This window comes from Camponotus vicinus, unplaced genomic scaffold (assembly GCF_025532165.1).
Source record: "Camponotus vicinus isolate PSW18456_S1 unplaced genomic scaffold, iyCamVici1.0 SCAF_12, whole genome shotgun sequence".
Classification (NCBI taxonomy): Eukaryota; Metazoa; Arthropoda; class Insecta; order Hymenoptera; family Formicidae; genus Camponotus; species Camponotus vicinus.
In genome coordinates, this window is record NW_028141948.1 from 94,340 (window position 1) to 112,355 (window position 18,016).

The 18,016-nt window shown below is 30.2% G+C and overlaps 3 protein-coding genes across 4 annotated transcripts; 2 read left to right on the top strand and 1 right to left on the bottom strand.

Annotated features, from left to right (window-relative positions):
- Window positions 1-256: 256 nt before the first annotated feature.
- Window positions 257-14,848, bottom strand: LOC145962825 (uncharacterized). 2 transcript variants are annotated; one of them, XM_083084191.1, is made up of 3 exons: window positions 14,676-14,848; window positions 1,715-1,951; window positions 257-1,628 (listed from the first exon to the last, which is right to left on the bottom strand). In XM_083084191.1, exons 2-3 carry the CDS (start codon window positions 1,932-1,934, stop codon window positions 1,393-1,395), a joined length of 456 nt encoding a protein of 151 aa, XP_082940317.1. In that variant the 5' UTR covers window positions 1,935-1,951; window positions 14,676-14,848; the 3' UTR covers window positions 257-1,392. The 2 variants fall into 2 exon arrangements, with proteins under 2 accessions (XP_082940317.1, XP_082940316.1); XM_083084190.1 differs by lacking the exon at window positions 14,676-14,848 and adding an exon at window positions 3,657-3,969.
- Window positions 10,299-14,565, top strand: LOC145962827 (uncharacterized). Its single transcript, XM_083084193.1, has 3 exons — window positions 10,299-10,777; window positions 12,307-12,474; window positions 12,742-14,565. The coding sequence occupies exons 1-3, from the start codon at window positions 10,705-10,707 to the stop codon at window positions 12,960-12,962; spliced, it is 462 nt and encodes a 153-aa protein (XP_082940319.1). The 5' UTR covers window positions 10,299-10,704; the 3' UTR covers window positions 12,963-14,565.
- Window positions 14,849-15,386: 538 nt separating the features above from the next.
- Window positions 15,387-17,835, top strand: Snx3 (sorting nexin 3). Its single transcript, XM_083084192.1, has 4 exons — window positions 15,387-15,739; window positions 16,272-16,367; window positions 16,580-16,704; window positions 17,347-17,835. Exons 1-4 carry the CDS (start codon window positions 15,575-15,577, stop codon window positions 17,450-17,452), a joined length of 492 nt encoding a protein of 163 aa, XP_082940318.1. The 5' UTR covers window positions 15,387-15,574; the 3' UTR covers window positions 17,453-17,835.
- The last annotated feature ends 181 nt before the right edge of the window (window positions 17,836-18,016 follow it).

Below are 18,016 nucleotides of genomic sequence, written 5' to 3' on the forward strand. Positions count from 1 at the left end.
GTGTTGTTATTAAAAATATACATAATAAAAATTATAATTGTTGGACTTGTAAAAACAATTTATCTATTACAACAATCTAATATTTTTAATTCAATTCTTACGTATTTTCCATATTAATTTGATTACGATACAAAAACTTCATATTTGCTACTTTTAAATTACTGATTTACTGATCTACTTTTATAAAAATTTATTTAAATTTTCAAATGAAAATAACATGAAATAATATGACAGTATAATATAGAAATTATTTAATATAATTGATTTATTTATATTATTTTACAATACCGATAAATATCACGTACATATGCATATATATTATATAGTATGAAAAAGATCGAAATTATATGAATATATAATTTTTACAAGCGAGAATTGTCATATAATCTTAAGCTTAAGTTTTGAAGAAAAGAAATATCTTCAAAGAATGGAGGAATATCTCGGAGATTTATTTGTATTTTGATATTGTATATATTTTATTGCTTTATATATATAGTTTCGATGTGTGCAATAATCTTTTATTTTGTCCCTTGTAAAACTTAGATTTGCCACTCGTAAGGATAATATAGTTAGACTGAAGTGGCACGTTGATCAAGAGTGTCGAAAATATATTTCTTTCATAAAAATATATACGTTTATATTGTTAATTGCACACATTTTCTTTTTTCTTCTCCTTCTCCCTCTCTCTCTCTTTCCTTCTGTAAGTACACGATATACAATAACACTGTATAATTTGAAAGTAAAAATGAGAAAGAATATGTGTGTACAAATATTTGTTTTTTCTTTCGACTAAAAGACAAGAGTAGCTATTTTCGTTTAGATATCGATAAAAAATTAGAAAAAAGCGTGATAAAATTCGCCATTCAATATCCATTGGAGAAGAATTATTTAGGAATTTACCATGTAAATTATACTAGAGGAAATGCGCGATTTTTGTCGAAAATGGGGAGTATCGCTTATATATTATATATACATATATATATATATATATATATATATATATATATATATATATATATATATATAAGCATAACGAATTTTCCGACCTCGAGTATGCACAAAATATAAATATATATAAATGATTTTTTCGTCCGCGATAAATTCATATTTGATTTGTCATCATTCTTACAATGCCTGCATATTTGAACTATCAAATAGCGCGTTATTAAATATATAAATAATGATAAATAATATATATGCGCTTGTCTCCATTATCAGTACATATGTATGTATATGTACTAATCATTGGAAGACATTATAGGTTTTGAGTTACAATTGTGTATGTGTGTGTGTATACATAACGAATATGTATGATAGCCGATGAATGATTAATATTTATTATACGGCATTTTTTTAAAGAGGAATGCGCGAGAAATGGTAAGACGCGAACGGTTATGCCCAGTGATAAAAAGCAACGTGAATGAGAGCGCTGAGGAACGACAGAAGCGTATAAAATATTTCAGGAGATATAGCTGTCATGCCGTTGCAGGCATCCTTGAGACAGAGCGCGCATTGCTCCATCTTGCCCAGTTGATTGTCCCATATTTTTTTCTCCATCGTGATACAAGGATCAAAGCTCTCCGTTTTGGCCGTTTGGCACATTCTTACGGTCACTTCTTGATTGTGGACTGTAAATAAAAGTACCTGACACCTAACATTAATTGTTCTAGAGACATCTCCACATATGCATTTCCGCAAACACACAGATACTTGCCGTTAATGACCGTTTTGGCACAAGCCATGTTCGAGGAAGTGACATGAAGATGCTGTAGCGTTTCGTCGACCTCGAAAATCCTCGCGATTGATTTGAGGATTCTGTGCTGCTGAATGCTCCTCTGCCACTCCACCATCTTGCGACCGGTGCACTCCACCGGTTGTAATGAAGTCGTTGTCAAAGTGGAATTGCAACCTTCATTCGTCAGCGAGGTGCACATGTAGCATTTTAGCACGTCTGCCGATAAGGAAAAAAAAATACATATATATTATAGATATAATATAATATGTGTAAATGTGTGTTAAGCAAGAGTCAAACTGATCGCCTCTATCGCGCGTGCACAGGTTTTAATATCGATAAATTATTACACTCTACCCTTTTACAGAGAAAGAAGGAAAAGATATAAATGAATTTCTGCGAGAGAAAGAAGAAAAGTATACAAATAAATCTCAATTTTTCCCTCTTAATGCTTTAACAAAAAAAGAAAAAGTTTTTCTCGCACATATGGGTCTATATATGTATACAACTCCCCAATTTCTTTCAAACATATACATATAACAATTTTGTTTTATTACTTTGACTTTTATGTTCTCCTAATACCAATTTGACGTCATATTGATACAAATACGTCTATTTTGGTCAATTTGATGTTAATATGACATGTCAAAAAAGTTTTTCTCGTACATATGAGTCTATATAAACAGCTCCCTATTTTCTTTGAAACATACAATTTTTTTTATTATTTGCTTCTGAAAGAAAAGTTGTTCGACTTTTGCTCGAACAGTTTCTTTTAGATCACTAATAATTTCGGAAAAATAAAGCAAGTGAAAAGATTGAAATGAATAAAAGATGTGTAAATATGTGTGTGTGTGTGTGTGTGTGTGTGTGTGTGTGCGTGTGCGCGTGCGTGTGCGCGTGCGTGTGCGCGTGCGTGTGCGTGTGCGCGTGCGCGTGCGTGTGCGTGTGCGTGTGCGTATGCGTACGCGCGCGCATAAACGTATTTCTATATACTATCGTGTTGTAGTTGTTATTATTTAGGTCGCAAAGTGGCGAAGTGACGCCAAAACGTCGCGACGTTTTATCCCTTAACTGTACATGTATAGGGCAATGTACATACAGTTTTCTTCCTCGTGCGCGCAATCTTTCTTTCTTTCTCCTATGATTTTTCGTCAAATACGAGAACAAAGAAAATGACATTGATAGATAAACAAATAAAATTGTAAAGTATGTAATCTATAAATGCATTGATTTGCGTGTATTTAATAATAAAAAATATAATTTTAATGGGATTAGTAGAAATTAATATTTCTTTTATATATGTTATATGTGTTTTCTTTTGTTTATGTAAACGAATATTTCGGATATTTCAAATTCTGATATTATAATTAATTTTAATCTTTCAGTCCGTCAATTAACATCTTGTATAAAACTCATAGATTACATACAAGCGTAAATAACGTTGTAAACTTATGAAATAATCTTCACAATGGTATCTCGACATTATAAATTAATATTTAACAGCTATTTATTTTTTTATGTTCGATTATATTATGTTATTTATATAGATTACGATAATATTTTCTTTTAGAATCTCTTTTTTCATATACATATATATAGACACTTTCAAAAAAGTTTTCTAAAACAACTTTCTATTAAATTAAAGTTTTGCATTCTATTTTAAAATAAAAAACATTTCTTTCTTTCGCGTAAATAGAATTTTCCGATAGATTACAATATATAATATTATCTTTGTTTATTTGTCATGTTGCTTGTTGTTCGAAAAAATAAAAATAAAAATATTTCTAAATACACTACAAACTGAACAAAAATTAATTTAATTAATTAACGCACGAGCGCTTACTTTATTTAACCAAAAATTTGATTCTTGAATGTATTTTCGGCAACGTATTATTATAGATAAATTAACAAAAAGATGCGTCACCTGAATGAACCGCCACAACGAATGCTGAAACGATGAGCAATATCGTGATTCTTCGGAGCATCTCGTGGTAACTATTGCTTACACAATGATAGAAATGTAAACTGTACGCTCAAAAGGGGGTAGCACCCTTCGAAAGAGAGAACCTTGTCGTCGTGTAGACAGACTGATCGCGAGTACGACCCCGCGAGCTTTTCGTTCTCCACTCTGCGTTACTCGCCTCCCTCTATTTCTCTCTCCTACCCCACGTCTTACTTCCACGACATTTTGTTTTCCACCGTTCGCCAAGCTTTCCCGTAACGCGCACGACGCGTAGATTTTGCCCGCTCTTTCCCTTTGTCTGGATCTCTCCCTCTTGCAGGGCGTGGGACTTTCTTCTACGCAACATATTATACATACGCGCGTTTAATGATATTTGTCATTGTTGCTATAATGTTTTTCTCTTAGTTTTCCTAGAGATTTCATAATAGTAAGAAAGAAAAAGTTTAACGCATCACGCTTAATAACATTATTCTTTTCCGATTATGTTTTATATTCGAGTAACACTTTATTAGGTCGATGGCTCATGTGTATGCGTATTATAGGAGAAAATCGTGTGAGCTTTCAGAAGAATAGAGTTTTTTATCGAGCATACGAGTCGAGACGAAATTATTATTCTTCATAAAGTTCTTAAAAATAAAATGTTTATTTTTGCGAAACAATATTATTCGAGATAAAAGTTTTGGAAAAAATCCAAATTTTGTGAAATATAAGATGTATCGATATGAATTTGAATATTGCTTCAGATCAGGATTGGACATTTACCCGTAAGCTGTAATAGTCTATGTCTATGCGTAAACAATGTAAGCTATGTTTAACGTGTCATCTATGTCAACAATTAATAATCTATAAAGTATGGCTCATCAAAGATATATCGTTTATTGTATGTTGTATTGTATGTTGTAGTTTAAACATAACGACATAATTTTAATTTTGATAGTGCCACAAAAGTCAATAAAGGATTCAACAAACTGGATTTTATCCTAATAAAAAAAGAAAATAAATATTACACATATTATATATTATATAGATATTATATATATATATATATATATATATATATATATATATATATATTAATATTATATTAATATTATTTTATAACATAATTTTTTTATATTCTGACATTTCTAATTTATAATAAATTACATAGTTTACATGTATACGTGAAAGAAATCCGTGTATATAAATCTTCATGTAAACAATACGTAAACGTTATTTTGAATTAATGTAAACGTAAATTTTGAAATTTACAACCCTACTTCGGATCCTCAAAAGTTCCTGTTTATCACAATCGATATATACACTAGTTCAATGTGGGGGCATACGAAATAAGGCGAGGGTTATTACAAGAGTAAGTCGGACAGGACAAAGAGATGCCCGCCATTGTGGCGCCCATCACCCCATCAGAGTCGCCGTCGCCGTTGGCGTTGGCGTCGCCACGACGACGCCGCTGACGCCGTCTGTCTATTCCGCAGTTTTCACTTTACTTGGCGATCGCAAAGAAAATCTCATGCCGAGGAGGCGTATATATATTTCTTTTTCGCGGCATATATTTTCTTTTTTTCCTGGCACGCAAACCAAAACTCTCGCTTTCTATTGTCCCTCGCGACCTTATTACTCTCGATGTTATTTTGCCATCTTTGTCTCTCTTTCTCTCTCTCTCTCTCTCTCTCTCTCTCTCTCTCTTTCTTCTCGTTGTTATATAATCTATCTTGTTACGTCTATATATCGTGATTGACAAAACGGAAGCTACTGCGTCACGCTCGTACATCCCGAGTTACTTGTTACTTCTTGAAACAATGCTCGATCGAATTATCGAACGATACGAAAAGACGATGCGGACTCTTTTTTTTTTTCAATAAAACAGTGATACTGTATCGATTATTATTCTTATAATATTAGTAATCCAAGTAACGTAATGGAATATGAAATGCGCAGATTTGTCATCTTTTTATTTTATTTTACTTACTTTTATATTATATTTTATTAACAGTTTTATGATGAATCTTCAACAATTATATGAACGCATATTATACTATATTATACTATATTTCGCGAGTATATTTATCAATATCTTTTTCTATTAATATTATATGAGATTAATTATAATGTGATTTACATATTGTAGACTTACGCGCATACACACACACACACACACACACACACACACACACACACACACAACGTATGCACGGCCACAGGTATGGCGCAAGAAGAACGTAATATAACTTATCGCGATTCATCTCGATAAGAATGTATTTTGGAACATTTTATAATCAATTTGGATCATCCTGATTATAAAACCTGATAATAAAGTAATCGACAATCATGGGGAGCGTACATAGAAAGTAGATCGCGAGACCGGGTGAATACCGTCGAGATCGATTACAGCCGTAACCCACGCATTCGCAGACAAGCTGATAACTATCCCGACTATAGCGTCCTTGATAACACTCTTTCTTGCTATTTCGCGACTTCGCGCATTCGCGCATTGTTAGATCGTTATGCGTATCCTTGAAATAGTCTGGAATTTTTAAGGAGTATTATTCCAAGTATTATTATATTCAGCGCGTACCCGAAGAAAATATTGTGTCAGTATGTTCCACAATTACAAAAATTATATTATAAAGTTACAATATAATTTTTGTAATTGTAGAACATACTACATATAAGAGAAATCGTGATATTTTTACTCAATAATTATATATATATATATATATATATATATATATATATATATATATATATATATATATCTGTTTGCCATTTGCATCAAAATATTTGAATAATTACAATATTCCTTAATGATATTAGGATATATATATATATATATATATATATATATATATATATATATATCCTAATATCATTACATTCCAGCTTCACAATAAATATTGTAAAAAGAAATATATTTTGTACTGTAAAATATATATATATATATTTTTTTTTTCTCGTATAATTCGTCGATTAGGGTAAGGATATAGAACTCGCATGCACGCATTTACTGCTCTACCACGATTAAATAATTACAGTGTCGAGACTACTCACATACGTAAACGGCTTTACGACAATAGGGATGACTCGACGGGCACAACTTCAGATATTTAAAATGTACTTTGTTAATGGTGCAATCTTCATCCTTTTTACTGCTGCACTGATAACATTCGATCGCGGTGCATTCTTCTATTTTCGTATTATCGTCGATCGTTATAAAGTAGCAATTACAAAAATGAAAAAAAGACGCTACATTAGCGAAGGACGTCTCTATCGTTTATTATATATATATATATATATATATATATATATATATATATATAATTATCGATTAATCGATAATTTGTTTATATGATTTTATTTTTTACTAAAATTAGTATTGGAATATTGTTATCATTTGAAATTTCTATTTCGAGACGAACTCTATAACTACAATTATTGAACTATTATTGATTTTAAAAGTCAATTATTTTCTTGATTAAGGAAAATTTACCTTTCTGAAAAATACATAAAATTAATAATATTTGCAATATACGTAATCTTGTTTGCATTGTAACCTATGTTTCTTCATACGAACTATACAATATCTAAAGTATGTAACATCTGTAAAAAACAAAATCTGCATCTTACAATTCATGATTTTTACTGTGATGTATAATTGCTTATCATAATTCTAATAAAAATAAAATTTCCGTACATAAATTATAAAATAATTCTATAATTGATTCACATAGTGTATAATCGCTCTCTGATAGATATATATTAAGTAGTTTCATAGTTTAGTGTCTTAATAGAATGCATTACGCAATCACTGCAAGATATTTCTTACCAAATGATTCACCCACACATTGCGTTCGAATATATATAAATTACAGGTAACTAAAAAACTATTAGAAAATTAAATCCTGTGCTGGGTTAGATTTCACAAAACAACCAACATTTTATCAATTATATTTAATATTTCGATATGAAGTTGGCAATAAATCGATCTTATCCTTTTAAAATCGATAATAATATAATTTATTATTATTAATTTATTATTTAATAGTAATAATAATAATAAATTTATTATTTAAAATTAAGTTATTTATTCAATGTATATTTTGAAATTAAGATATATTTTTTGAGATTCGCTTTTTTTTCTCCACATGCAGCCGATAATACAAGACTTATTTTCTAGGAATAATTAGGAAAAAATGTAAATTTTTTATCATATATCAAATGAGTTTTAAGAATAAAAAAATCTTAATCATCTTGATATGTATATTGTGTAATATGTAATTGATTATCACATATTATATGTTCAATTTCATATTATTACATTTATATTTTCAGTTTTATATTAGATGCAAATTATTTATACATTTTGCTTCCTTGTCGTTGATGTTCAGATGAATTAACATATCAAGTAACATAGCAAAGCAAAATATTGGCAGTATGAATTATAAATATGTCAGGGACTCATGGCGAATCGCTAAGATGCTAAATATGTTAATGCTGGCCATATGAAACATCTATTTAATATTAATTTACATGTATGATATATATTTGCGAATAGGTATGGTACGATCACGTAATGAGTAACGTAATGTAAACGGAACTGAAGACAGTCGTGATTATACGTTTTTGAAGAACATGTCGCGTTCGTTCTGCTGACTTTTCGATAAATCTATTCATCTTGCCGAATTATTTTGCTTGTGATGTTTTTTTTTGTTTTGATGTTTATTTTCCAATAATTACAATCTTGCACTTGAAACAAGGATTAGGAAAGTAGATATCAAACATTTACACCTGAGATACGCAGATAAAAAAAGTTAAACTCGCTATCACTACCAACTTGTCTTATTTATTCCGTTTAAAGAAAAAAGTCAGTTAAATTTTACTTAAGATCAAACTTAATTGAAGAATTAGCAAATTAAAAAAAAAACACAATTAGCAGAGCATGAGATAGAAAGGTATTTTCCATAAAATTGTGGAAATAAATCGAAAGAGATTGTCGAGGTTGTGTAACTCGTGTTATCATTCACTTTAATTTTATTTAAATCACACAAAAATTGATAATCAAAAGAAATGATTGAAAAATTTTACAAGAATAGAGAAAAGAGTGAGAAAAAGGAAAGTTGAAAAAATTGAAAAAGTTACGAGTAGAAATATCTGATCGTTCGATCGATCGTGCAGGTTAATTAGTAGAAAAGCAGGTGTAATCATTCAATTTACATTACGAGCATCGGAAAGTCGAAGACGAAGATTGGAAAAAATTATATTATTTATATCACTTTAACGGGAATTTTTGTGGGAATACGTGATGCGCAAATACATGAGTAGTGTGACAGTTTCGTGACGTTGAACGTGTCACAGGAAGATGGACATTATCCACTCAACGTGCTCCAAACTACCACTTTACTCTTCATTTGAACGTAAAGCTGCTCGTATCATTCGCAGCCTTACCTATTTAACCCATATGTTTGTGCCAATTCTTTGTAAAACATTTCACATTCTTTTTCAGTTGGTTAAATATTTTATTTTATTTATTACTAAATGGGTAAAATTCTATTATTTGCATCACACACACACACTATATAAATATATGTGTGTGTGTGTGCGCGCGCGCGCGTGTATGTGTGATAACGCATGCACTTTATTTTAAAATGATCAGAACATTTTCTCATAAATTTTCCAGCTTTTTTTTCTCTCTCTCTCTCTCTTTCTCTTTTTCTTTCTTTCACTTTCGTAAAACTTTTCAATCGTTTTCTTTGATATATCTAGCAGCACGTATCCCTAAAAGACGTTTATAAAATTATTTAAAAACGCCTTATTAGCCTTTAAATATTTTTAATGACATTTTTTGACCTTTTTGTGCTATTTGGGATGTTATTAATTTTTTGTATCTTCTCTAGACTAATTTCACACGGATAAATGGAACAAGTCGATCTTATGTAATAGTCTTGAGATATAATGTAAAACGGATTATGTAAGCATGCATAAATCGACACAGTACGAGACTCTAGTTTCATTATGTAAATTCAATTAATATTGATGAGAATCGATAAATAAAATTATTAGTCCCGCTTGAATTTTATTTGTCATTCATCATTGTCATCAATATTCCTTATAAAAGGTTTCGGTAACATAATTTTCAAGCAATGTAACATTCCTTATTTACACACACACACACACACACACACACACATATATATATATATATATATATATATATATGTATCCTTGTAATATATACATACATTACGTAATATGTATTTTATCAGTACTCTCTCATTTCCTCGGATATATCGATTTTTTTAAAGCGATTTTATATCTTGCAAAATAATTATATGTATTTATAATAATTATAATAATTATTATAATTATTATAAATGATAAGTATTGTTGAGCGCGTAAATTTTTATCATCTAAAAGATATCGATTATACAAAACGCTACACTGGATTTAATAGCGGAGAATTACAGATCCAGGGGAAAGATTTCGCACAGCGATAGGAAGATCGATCGATCCTGGGGTTATTCGTAGATGAGCCATATATATTCGTCATGGTTTCTCCTTCCACCGTCAACTACCTCACCTTACTTGCTCTCCCTTCCTCGGCCGTACTGGTCGTAGTCGTGTGTTCAGCGCTGCTCGCTGATACTGTATACATCGATGCTAGAGTTAGTGAGCTTGCGCCACGCTAGCGCCGTACATTAACAGTGCTTTCTCAGTTCTCCGAGTCTCAAATGATACTTTCAGGCGTTTTCAATTCTTGATTCTCTTCTCCCTCTCTCTCTCTTTCTCTTTCTCTCTCTTTCCTTCTCCTTCTCTTTCTTCCCGTTTCTATTTCTCCTTCTCCTTTTCCGCCTTTTAATTCCCCTTATCTCTCTTTTCCCCTACTTTTGTGTATATCATCATTTTTGCATTTATCTTTTTTGTGATTAACGTTACGATAGCTCTAAACAATTAGTGAGGCTTCTCGACGAACAGTATTTCTTCGATCGTTCCAAGAGGAGGGAAGAAAAGAAAAATGAAGAGAATCCTTAGAGCGAGATCTATCGTTATCACTCTATGCAGTATTCTTCTGTTCTTGTGCTGTAGCGGTAAGTGATAAAATATATTTAGGAGTGTATAATTTTCCAAATCGATTTTCCAATTAGATGCATTGCGGATTAACACCTCGATGTGCTATAAATATATGCTATAATTCTAACATGCGTATATGTAAATGTACCGTGTACGTATTTTTTTGTAAAATGTACCGCGGCAATTTAAATAACAGTTTCTCCGTTAAACATAATTTAATCCAAGCGAGATTAAAACGCAATCATAATTGACATTAGATGTTGATAATAATGAAATGTAGAGTGCAACAAAATCGCATAATTGCGCTACCGAAATATTTTACTCCAAGTTATGAAATAAATTTTAATTATTGTTCTCCGAATTAGCGAAACGGAAAAAAAAATCTTAATAGCAGACAGATAAATTATAAGTCGCGAAATTATTCCTATCAGATTTGCAAATTGATTACTTAATGTGATCGCACATCGCTCTCTTGTTTACTACACGAGGATCGCAAATAATGCAAGTTTATTGACGTCGTATTATAAATTTATAAAAAATGATGATTTTTTGCGGATATTTTTGTAACTTTGCGGTGAAAAAAAAATTGGAATACGCGTTTGCACGAAGACAGTCTGATTGTACGAATATATCTTTCCGGGGCATGTAGCTGGCGTGGCTGCATTGATTTTTCTACAGAGTAACCGTATCAAGGGTTCGATGAACTATATTCGTATATGGAATGACGCATGCAATAATCGATTAACAAAAGTAGTGCGCCCTTTTTGGAATGTTTACACTTTCCGTATATATATATATATATATATATATATATATATATATATATATATAAATGTTACAATTTCTTTCAACTCCTTTCGTGTACAATCAATAACATTTTATGCTACGTGTGCGATGAATGAGAAATGTAAACGAGAAACTAAAGGGAATATATAGCATATCGCTAGATTTTTATTATATAGTTGTCAACATCGTTGTATGTAAATGATTTTAGCCAAGATTTTACAAAATTGATATGCCTCTCGATCTAGTTATCTCTTCTTTCCATTGTGAACTTTAACCTTGTTATCGCATTATGTTGAGTATGACTTTATAAGGAAATAACATTACAAGCAAGTTAAATTAAAGAAGCAATTGACTATTATTGGATAGTTTAAGTAATATAGGACATTGAATAAAATAATTATATTAAATAACATAAAAAATTTAATGATAAATTCTATTCGCGTATGATGAAAAGATTTTGAAACACATTAAATTTTATTCGCGTATGATGAAAAGATTTTGAAACTTCTTATTTTCCATCTGCACGTTTTTAAAATAATTCGCCTATAATTACAATATACTATATAATAACTGCAATTAAGTATAATCTTCATAAATAAATAAAAAATATATCGCGAGATTATACGAAATAAGATATAAGTTTACATTTTTCAACGAGTAACATAAAGCTGTATTCGTATGATGCATGTGCGCGCGTTTGTGTGCGCGCTTATGATGAAAAAATAAGAGATACAAATAAATCGATCGTAATATTTTACAGGTGTTGATGCTATACAATGTTATCAGTGCAACAGTCGCAATAATAGCCAATGCGCCGATTTTGTTCCTCCAGACTCCATGAAGATGGATTGTTCGGATCTCAGGGATGGCGCAAAGTATACAATGTGCCGCAAAATTACACAAGTCATCGAGTTTAGCGTCAACGGTCGTATGTGTTAAGATTGCATTGCATTAAGTATCGCTAAATTTTAATTTATTGAATATATTTATTGAATATGTTTAGCATGATTTGTTTCTAAATTGAAAAGAATCCATTGATCTTACAGAAATGCGTTATATAAAATTCCATAAGATTTATATTTGCCCAACAAACGTTTATAATTGATATAGAAGTGTTCCCATCTTTTTTTTAATTGTATATAGAATTGTTTATAGAATCCATATCTAGAATAAAACTTGTCCTTTTTTTATACAGTACCACCTGATAGGCGAGTTATTCGTGGATGCGGATGGGACGAATCAAATTATAAGGGCAAGTGTTATCAACGAAGTGGATTTGGGGGTAGACAAGAAGTTTGCTCTTGTTTAAATGATTTCTGTAATGCGGCAACGCCTGGACCCGGGATCTTGCCGCCCCAAAGCCTCATTCTTTCATGCGCTCTAATCAGTATGCTACTAGCATTTTTACGAAATTAATTGTTGTTAAAAGATATCAAAATTCTCCTCATAGAATATGTGAGACGATGATAAGCGGAAACTGGAAATTAGGGGAAAAATAGGAAGATTTAATATATCAAGCGTGCTTTTTTTCCTGACACGAGTTTGTGTTCGAAGATAAGTTACTGAAAATAACGCATAGTAAAGCGCATAGTAAATAAAAGATCAAAAAAATAATTTCACATCATATATAAGTGGCAGAGAATATACAATAAGATGAAAGATTTTTCACCTATCGAGAGGAATTAAAAAAAATACCTTCGGGATTTATATACATATTAAATACATATATATACGAAATATTTTGCGAGTTGTTCATGTAGTCTTAGCAAATTGCATTAAGTCTAATTACTAATAAATTATGTACATTGATAATTATCTAGATCATAATACATAAAAATAGATGTTGAATATTCTATAAATCTATAAAATAGTAGAATTTAGAAAGAATGAAATTTATGTTATATTTATATATAGTCTCTCTCCCTTCAAAATGTATTTTCGTTAAAAAATTATAACTTATATTTCAAAACTTCTCTTTTTTCTTTTTTTAAGGAATTTATTGATCAAAAATTTACATATTTTTAATGAAGAAGAAGTAAATATTATATTTATTATATCTGCATTGATAAAATGTTGAACAAAAAATAGAATTTAATGCTTTATATCCAATAATGTTTGCATGTTTTTAGACGTATAAATATAATAAGATCTTGATTTTAAATTCGTAAATACGAATAAAAAACTGTTTAAACGGAATTTCATGTATTGTAAATGACAATTATTATAATCATCAAATAATGATATTGATTAAAGAGAAATGAACTTTTAAAAATAAAACTCCTTTAAAGACATTTTATAGAATTGTATTGAGAGATCCACCCATATTTCATAATTTTTCATACACTGACAATTCCGTGTGCACAACAATTGTATATCTGTAAATGTATTTACATCAGATATTTAACATCTGATATCTCAATATTAATAATTTTGTGCCTGCTATTATATAATGACAAGAAATGTTTAATCGTGTATTCAGAAAAAAATCTTATTTTTAATATTTTAATCACACGACACATTGTTATTGTCAATAAAATACTAATATACACATGACAAAATGTTATCATTTTATTAAACTTTAAAATTATATTATGAAAAGACGTACATCCTGTTTTTTACTAAATGTATCTTTAAAAAGTATCTACAATTCGTATCTTATTTCGTTTATCAATTTATAGGCAAATTATATGATTTGTTTGTGTAAACTGGAAATATATTTTCGATACTATCACGTATGAGCACGCACGCACGCACGCACGCACACGCACGCACGCACGCACACACACACACACACACACACACACACACACACACACACACACACACACACACACACACACACACACATACATAAGCACATTATAAACAAAAATTTTCACTATTTATTTAATATTTTCAATATAAGTAAAAGAGAATTAATTATATATACGAAATATTTTTGTCGAGTTGTTCATGTAGTTCCATATATAATTAAAGTAGTTGTTTCATATATAATTAAATATAATTATATTTGATTGTACACATGATCTTCTTCCTTTTTTTACATATTCCTTCCTTATCGGAGATAATTAAATATATTGCCAATGTAATATCTTATGTTATACCTAATATTTGAAAATTAATTAGTACCTTCTATTTTGTTCTCCGTAACTATATTTTGAAGTAAATATTATTCCTTAGCAGATTCGAATAAATTGAAACTCTCTTCTTATTATGCGTTACTTTCCATTATAATTATAATAATCACGTGATCACATACCAAGTAAATTGTGTTTAGAAGAGAGACAATAGGCACTGAACATGTCTTGCGCAAGCGCCGCTAAAATAAAGCGGGAAATGTAGACAATTTTGAATCTTCCATTAGAGAAGGTTAATTTAAAGAAGGTTCCTAATTAAAAAATTAAGCCTGTCACTTCTGTCAATTGTATTTTAATTAACATCGATCACAGTGAGTGAAATAATCAAAAAGCATACAGGACAGTGGTGTGATTCAAATCGCTGGAATAGGAAAAATAGGAACAGAACTATATGAAAAAGAAAGATTCCGTTCTAGGAACTTAGTAACATATTTTAGCCTATGGAACAAATTTCTCTAGTGAACGTCGCTGATGGAGTTTTCGAATGGTCGGGTTTGATCCGGCCTGGGGTACTTTACTAGACGTCATTGACCAATCACAGCTATTCTTCTGAAGAATGTATGGTTACATTCTTCAGAAGAATGACTGTTATTGGTCAATGACGTCTAGTAAAGTACCCTGGGTTCGATCAAACCCGACCATTCGAAAACGCCATGAATTGGAGTATAATGTGTATGTATGTCCTACCATACACAACTATGCTTTGACGCAATACGTACTCACGCACGAGTGAGAAAGAGAGAGAAAGAGAGAGAGAGAGAGAGGAGTGAATTGTGTCAAGTTGCCGAATGCTGTCATTTGGCGGTGCTTCGTTATATCCCGTTCTACATCGATAGTGATTTGTAGAAGCGAAACACTCTCGCACGCGAATATTTTAATTGAAAATAGGAAATGGCGGACACAACCGTAGACGCTACACGACGCTTAAACGTTAAAAAACAGACGCTGGACGATGCTTACGCGGCGCCTGCGAATTTCCTTGAAATCGACGTGATTAATCCAATAACACACGGAGTCGGCAAGAAGCGATATACCGATTATGAAGTTCGTATGAGGGTAAGTGATGTCAATTTCGCTTTGAATATTTTCCATAGCAATACTTAATATGTTACGAGGCTCAGGCTCGGCTGTTGAGCGTGCGATAAACTTTTGCTCGCATAATTTTTTTCATCCGAGACAACGAGACGGACGCATTTTCACGTCAAACAGCTGTAATTCAATTACATTCAACCATTAGGTATATTATGGGCTGTGCCTGTTATCATATTGATAAAAACCGAAATACGCTTGTCGTTATGCGTCAAAGCAGATGCAGTATTCTTTACATTGTATCCTTATTTTAATTTTTATATTCATAAAGGTGTATGTAATATTCAGCGCAATAGAAAACAGGAAAATGTAAAAGATGTGCAAAGATATTTGATGAATATGATTAATAATCCACATAAATAATCCATTTATTTTTTATACTATATATATTATATCACTATATTATTTATTACATACACACACACACACACATATATATATATATATATATATATATAAAATATACATTGATCTTCCAACTCTTGATTTTGTTTTTTAGACAAACTTGCCAGTCTTTAAAGTGAAAGATTCAACCGTAAGAAGAAGATATAGTGATTTTGAATGGCTGAGAAATGAATTAGAAAGAGATAGTAAGGTTAGTTAAAGTTAGATAGTATAAATGAGACATTGTAAAAATTATTACTAATTGTTAAAGATAACTATTGCTAAGATTATGATTCTAAAATTCTTATTAAGACTTTATAATTTAATAAAATCACATATGATTATTTATTAAACAGATATTGTTTAAAAAGTAATACAATTGTATTTAAGAGTTGCTATTTACATATTTTTATAAAATTGTAGATTGTAGTTCCACCATTACCAGGAAAAGCATGGAAACGTCAAATGCCTTTTCGTGGTGACGATGGCATATTTGAAGAAGATTTTATTGAAGATCGAAGAAAAGGCTTGGAAGTTTTTGTTAATAAGTGAGTATATTGTTTTGCACACATATTGTGGAATATGACACAACTAATATATATATATATATATATATATATATATATATATATATATATATATCCTGATTTATTTATTTATTTATCCTGATTAATTTCAGAAACGAATTTATTAGAAAAATCAGTAGTTGTTTCAATTGTGTACATGTTTGTGTGCGGGTATGTGATGGTTATTTAGAATTTTATCTTTAGTGAGAGAGAGAGAGAGAGAGAGAGAGATGCAATATACATTATATACAGTATAAATCTTCATTTTATTTATTAAACATTTATTTTTAATATTAAAGAAAAGGATATTAGAAAAAAGAAACCAAGATTTTTATCAGTTATTTCTTTCAAACAAATGAAAACCAATGTCTTCAATTAATAGTTTGTTTTAATTTGATTGTACTTTGATTAAACTTGCATTGCTTATTTATGTTTCATTTTAATGAAAATAATACTGCACGCATTATTTTTAAATTGTACATTCTAACAAGATCAATCAAAGAATATTTTAATTATAATACTCTATTGCATCTGTAATATATTCCAACAACGCATCTACAATGCTATCAGTTCTGCCTGTGTAGACAGATATATAACTGATTGTATTGTGTAACTATATTTCAGAATAGCCGGACATCCTTTGGCACAGAATGAACGATGTTTACATATGTTTCTGCAAGAACCCGTAATAGACAAGAACTATGTACCTGGGAAAATACGTAATACATAAGTCAAAATAAGAAATTATCACAAATATCTTTTCCATCAAGCCTTCTACATTCAAAGTTTTCATTATATTGACATCTTATTTGAAAGTCATGAACATTCTTCTATACTTTTGCTAAAGCTAATCAAGTTTCCAGTACTGTGCGATATCAAATCAGGTCGCTTATGTGGAAACATCCACTATATCTATAATTTACACTCTTTGAATATTGCTATTCTCTTACATAAAAAGTATAGTTAAGCATCTCTTTATAAGGAAATAAATAAATAGTAAATTGGCAAAATCATTCTTGTTACTATAGGTTGATTCTGTCTATTGTTATAATAATACTGTTTATAACAAAGGAGATAACTAAAATAAAAAAAAAAATGTTATTATTCGTAAAATTATGTTCTATGAAATGTACCCTTTACAGCACTATTGTTTTAACATATAAATAGAGCATATTTTTTTAATATAATTAAACATTTTATGTGCGTTTGTGTGTGTGAATTATCAGCTAGAATAATGATAGCTTTTGAGTCAAGAAATAATATTTTTATATACAGTTATTACATATCAAAGGGG

Excerpts from the sequence above, each read along its gene's own strand:
- LOC145962825 (XM_083084190.1), bottom strand. The coding sequence starts at position 3,717 with ATGCTCCGAAGAATCACGATATTGCTCATCGTTTCAGCATTCGTTGTG. Across the intron at positions 1,952-3,656 it reads CGTTGTGGCGGTTCATTCAG|ACGTGCTAAAATGCTACATG; the intron begins GTGACGCATCTT and ends CCTTATCGGCAG. Across the intron at positions 1,629-1,714 it reads TGCCAAAACGGTCATTAACG|TCCACAATCAAGAAGTGACC; the intron begins GCAAGTATCTGT and ends TTTTATTTACAG.
- LOC145962827 (XM_083084193.1), top strand. The coding sequence starts at position 10,705 with ATGAAGAGAATCCTTAGAGCGAGATCTATCGTTATCACTCTATGCAGT. Across the intron at positions 10,778-12,306 it reads TCTGTTCTTGTGCTGTAGCG|GTGTTGATGCTATACAATGT; the intron begins GTAAGTGATAAA and ends AATATTTTACAG. Across the intron at positions 12,475-12,741 it reads CGAGTTTAGCGTCAACGGTC|TACCACCTGATAGGCGAGTT; the intron begins GTATGTGTTAAG and ends TTTTTTATACAG.
- Snx3 (XM_083084192.1), top strand. The coding sequence starts at position 15,575 with ATGGCGGACACAACCGTAGACGCTACACGACGCTTAAACGTTAAAAAA. Across the intron at positions 15,740-16,271 it reads ATTATGAAGTTCGTATGAGG|ACAAACTTGCCAGTCTTTAA; the intron begins GTAAGTGATGTC and ends TTTGTTTTTTAG. Across the intron at positions 16,705-17,346 it reads TTGGAAGTTTTTGTTAATAA|AATAGCCGGACATCCTTTGG; the intron begins GTGAGTATATTG and ends ACTATATTTCAG.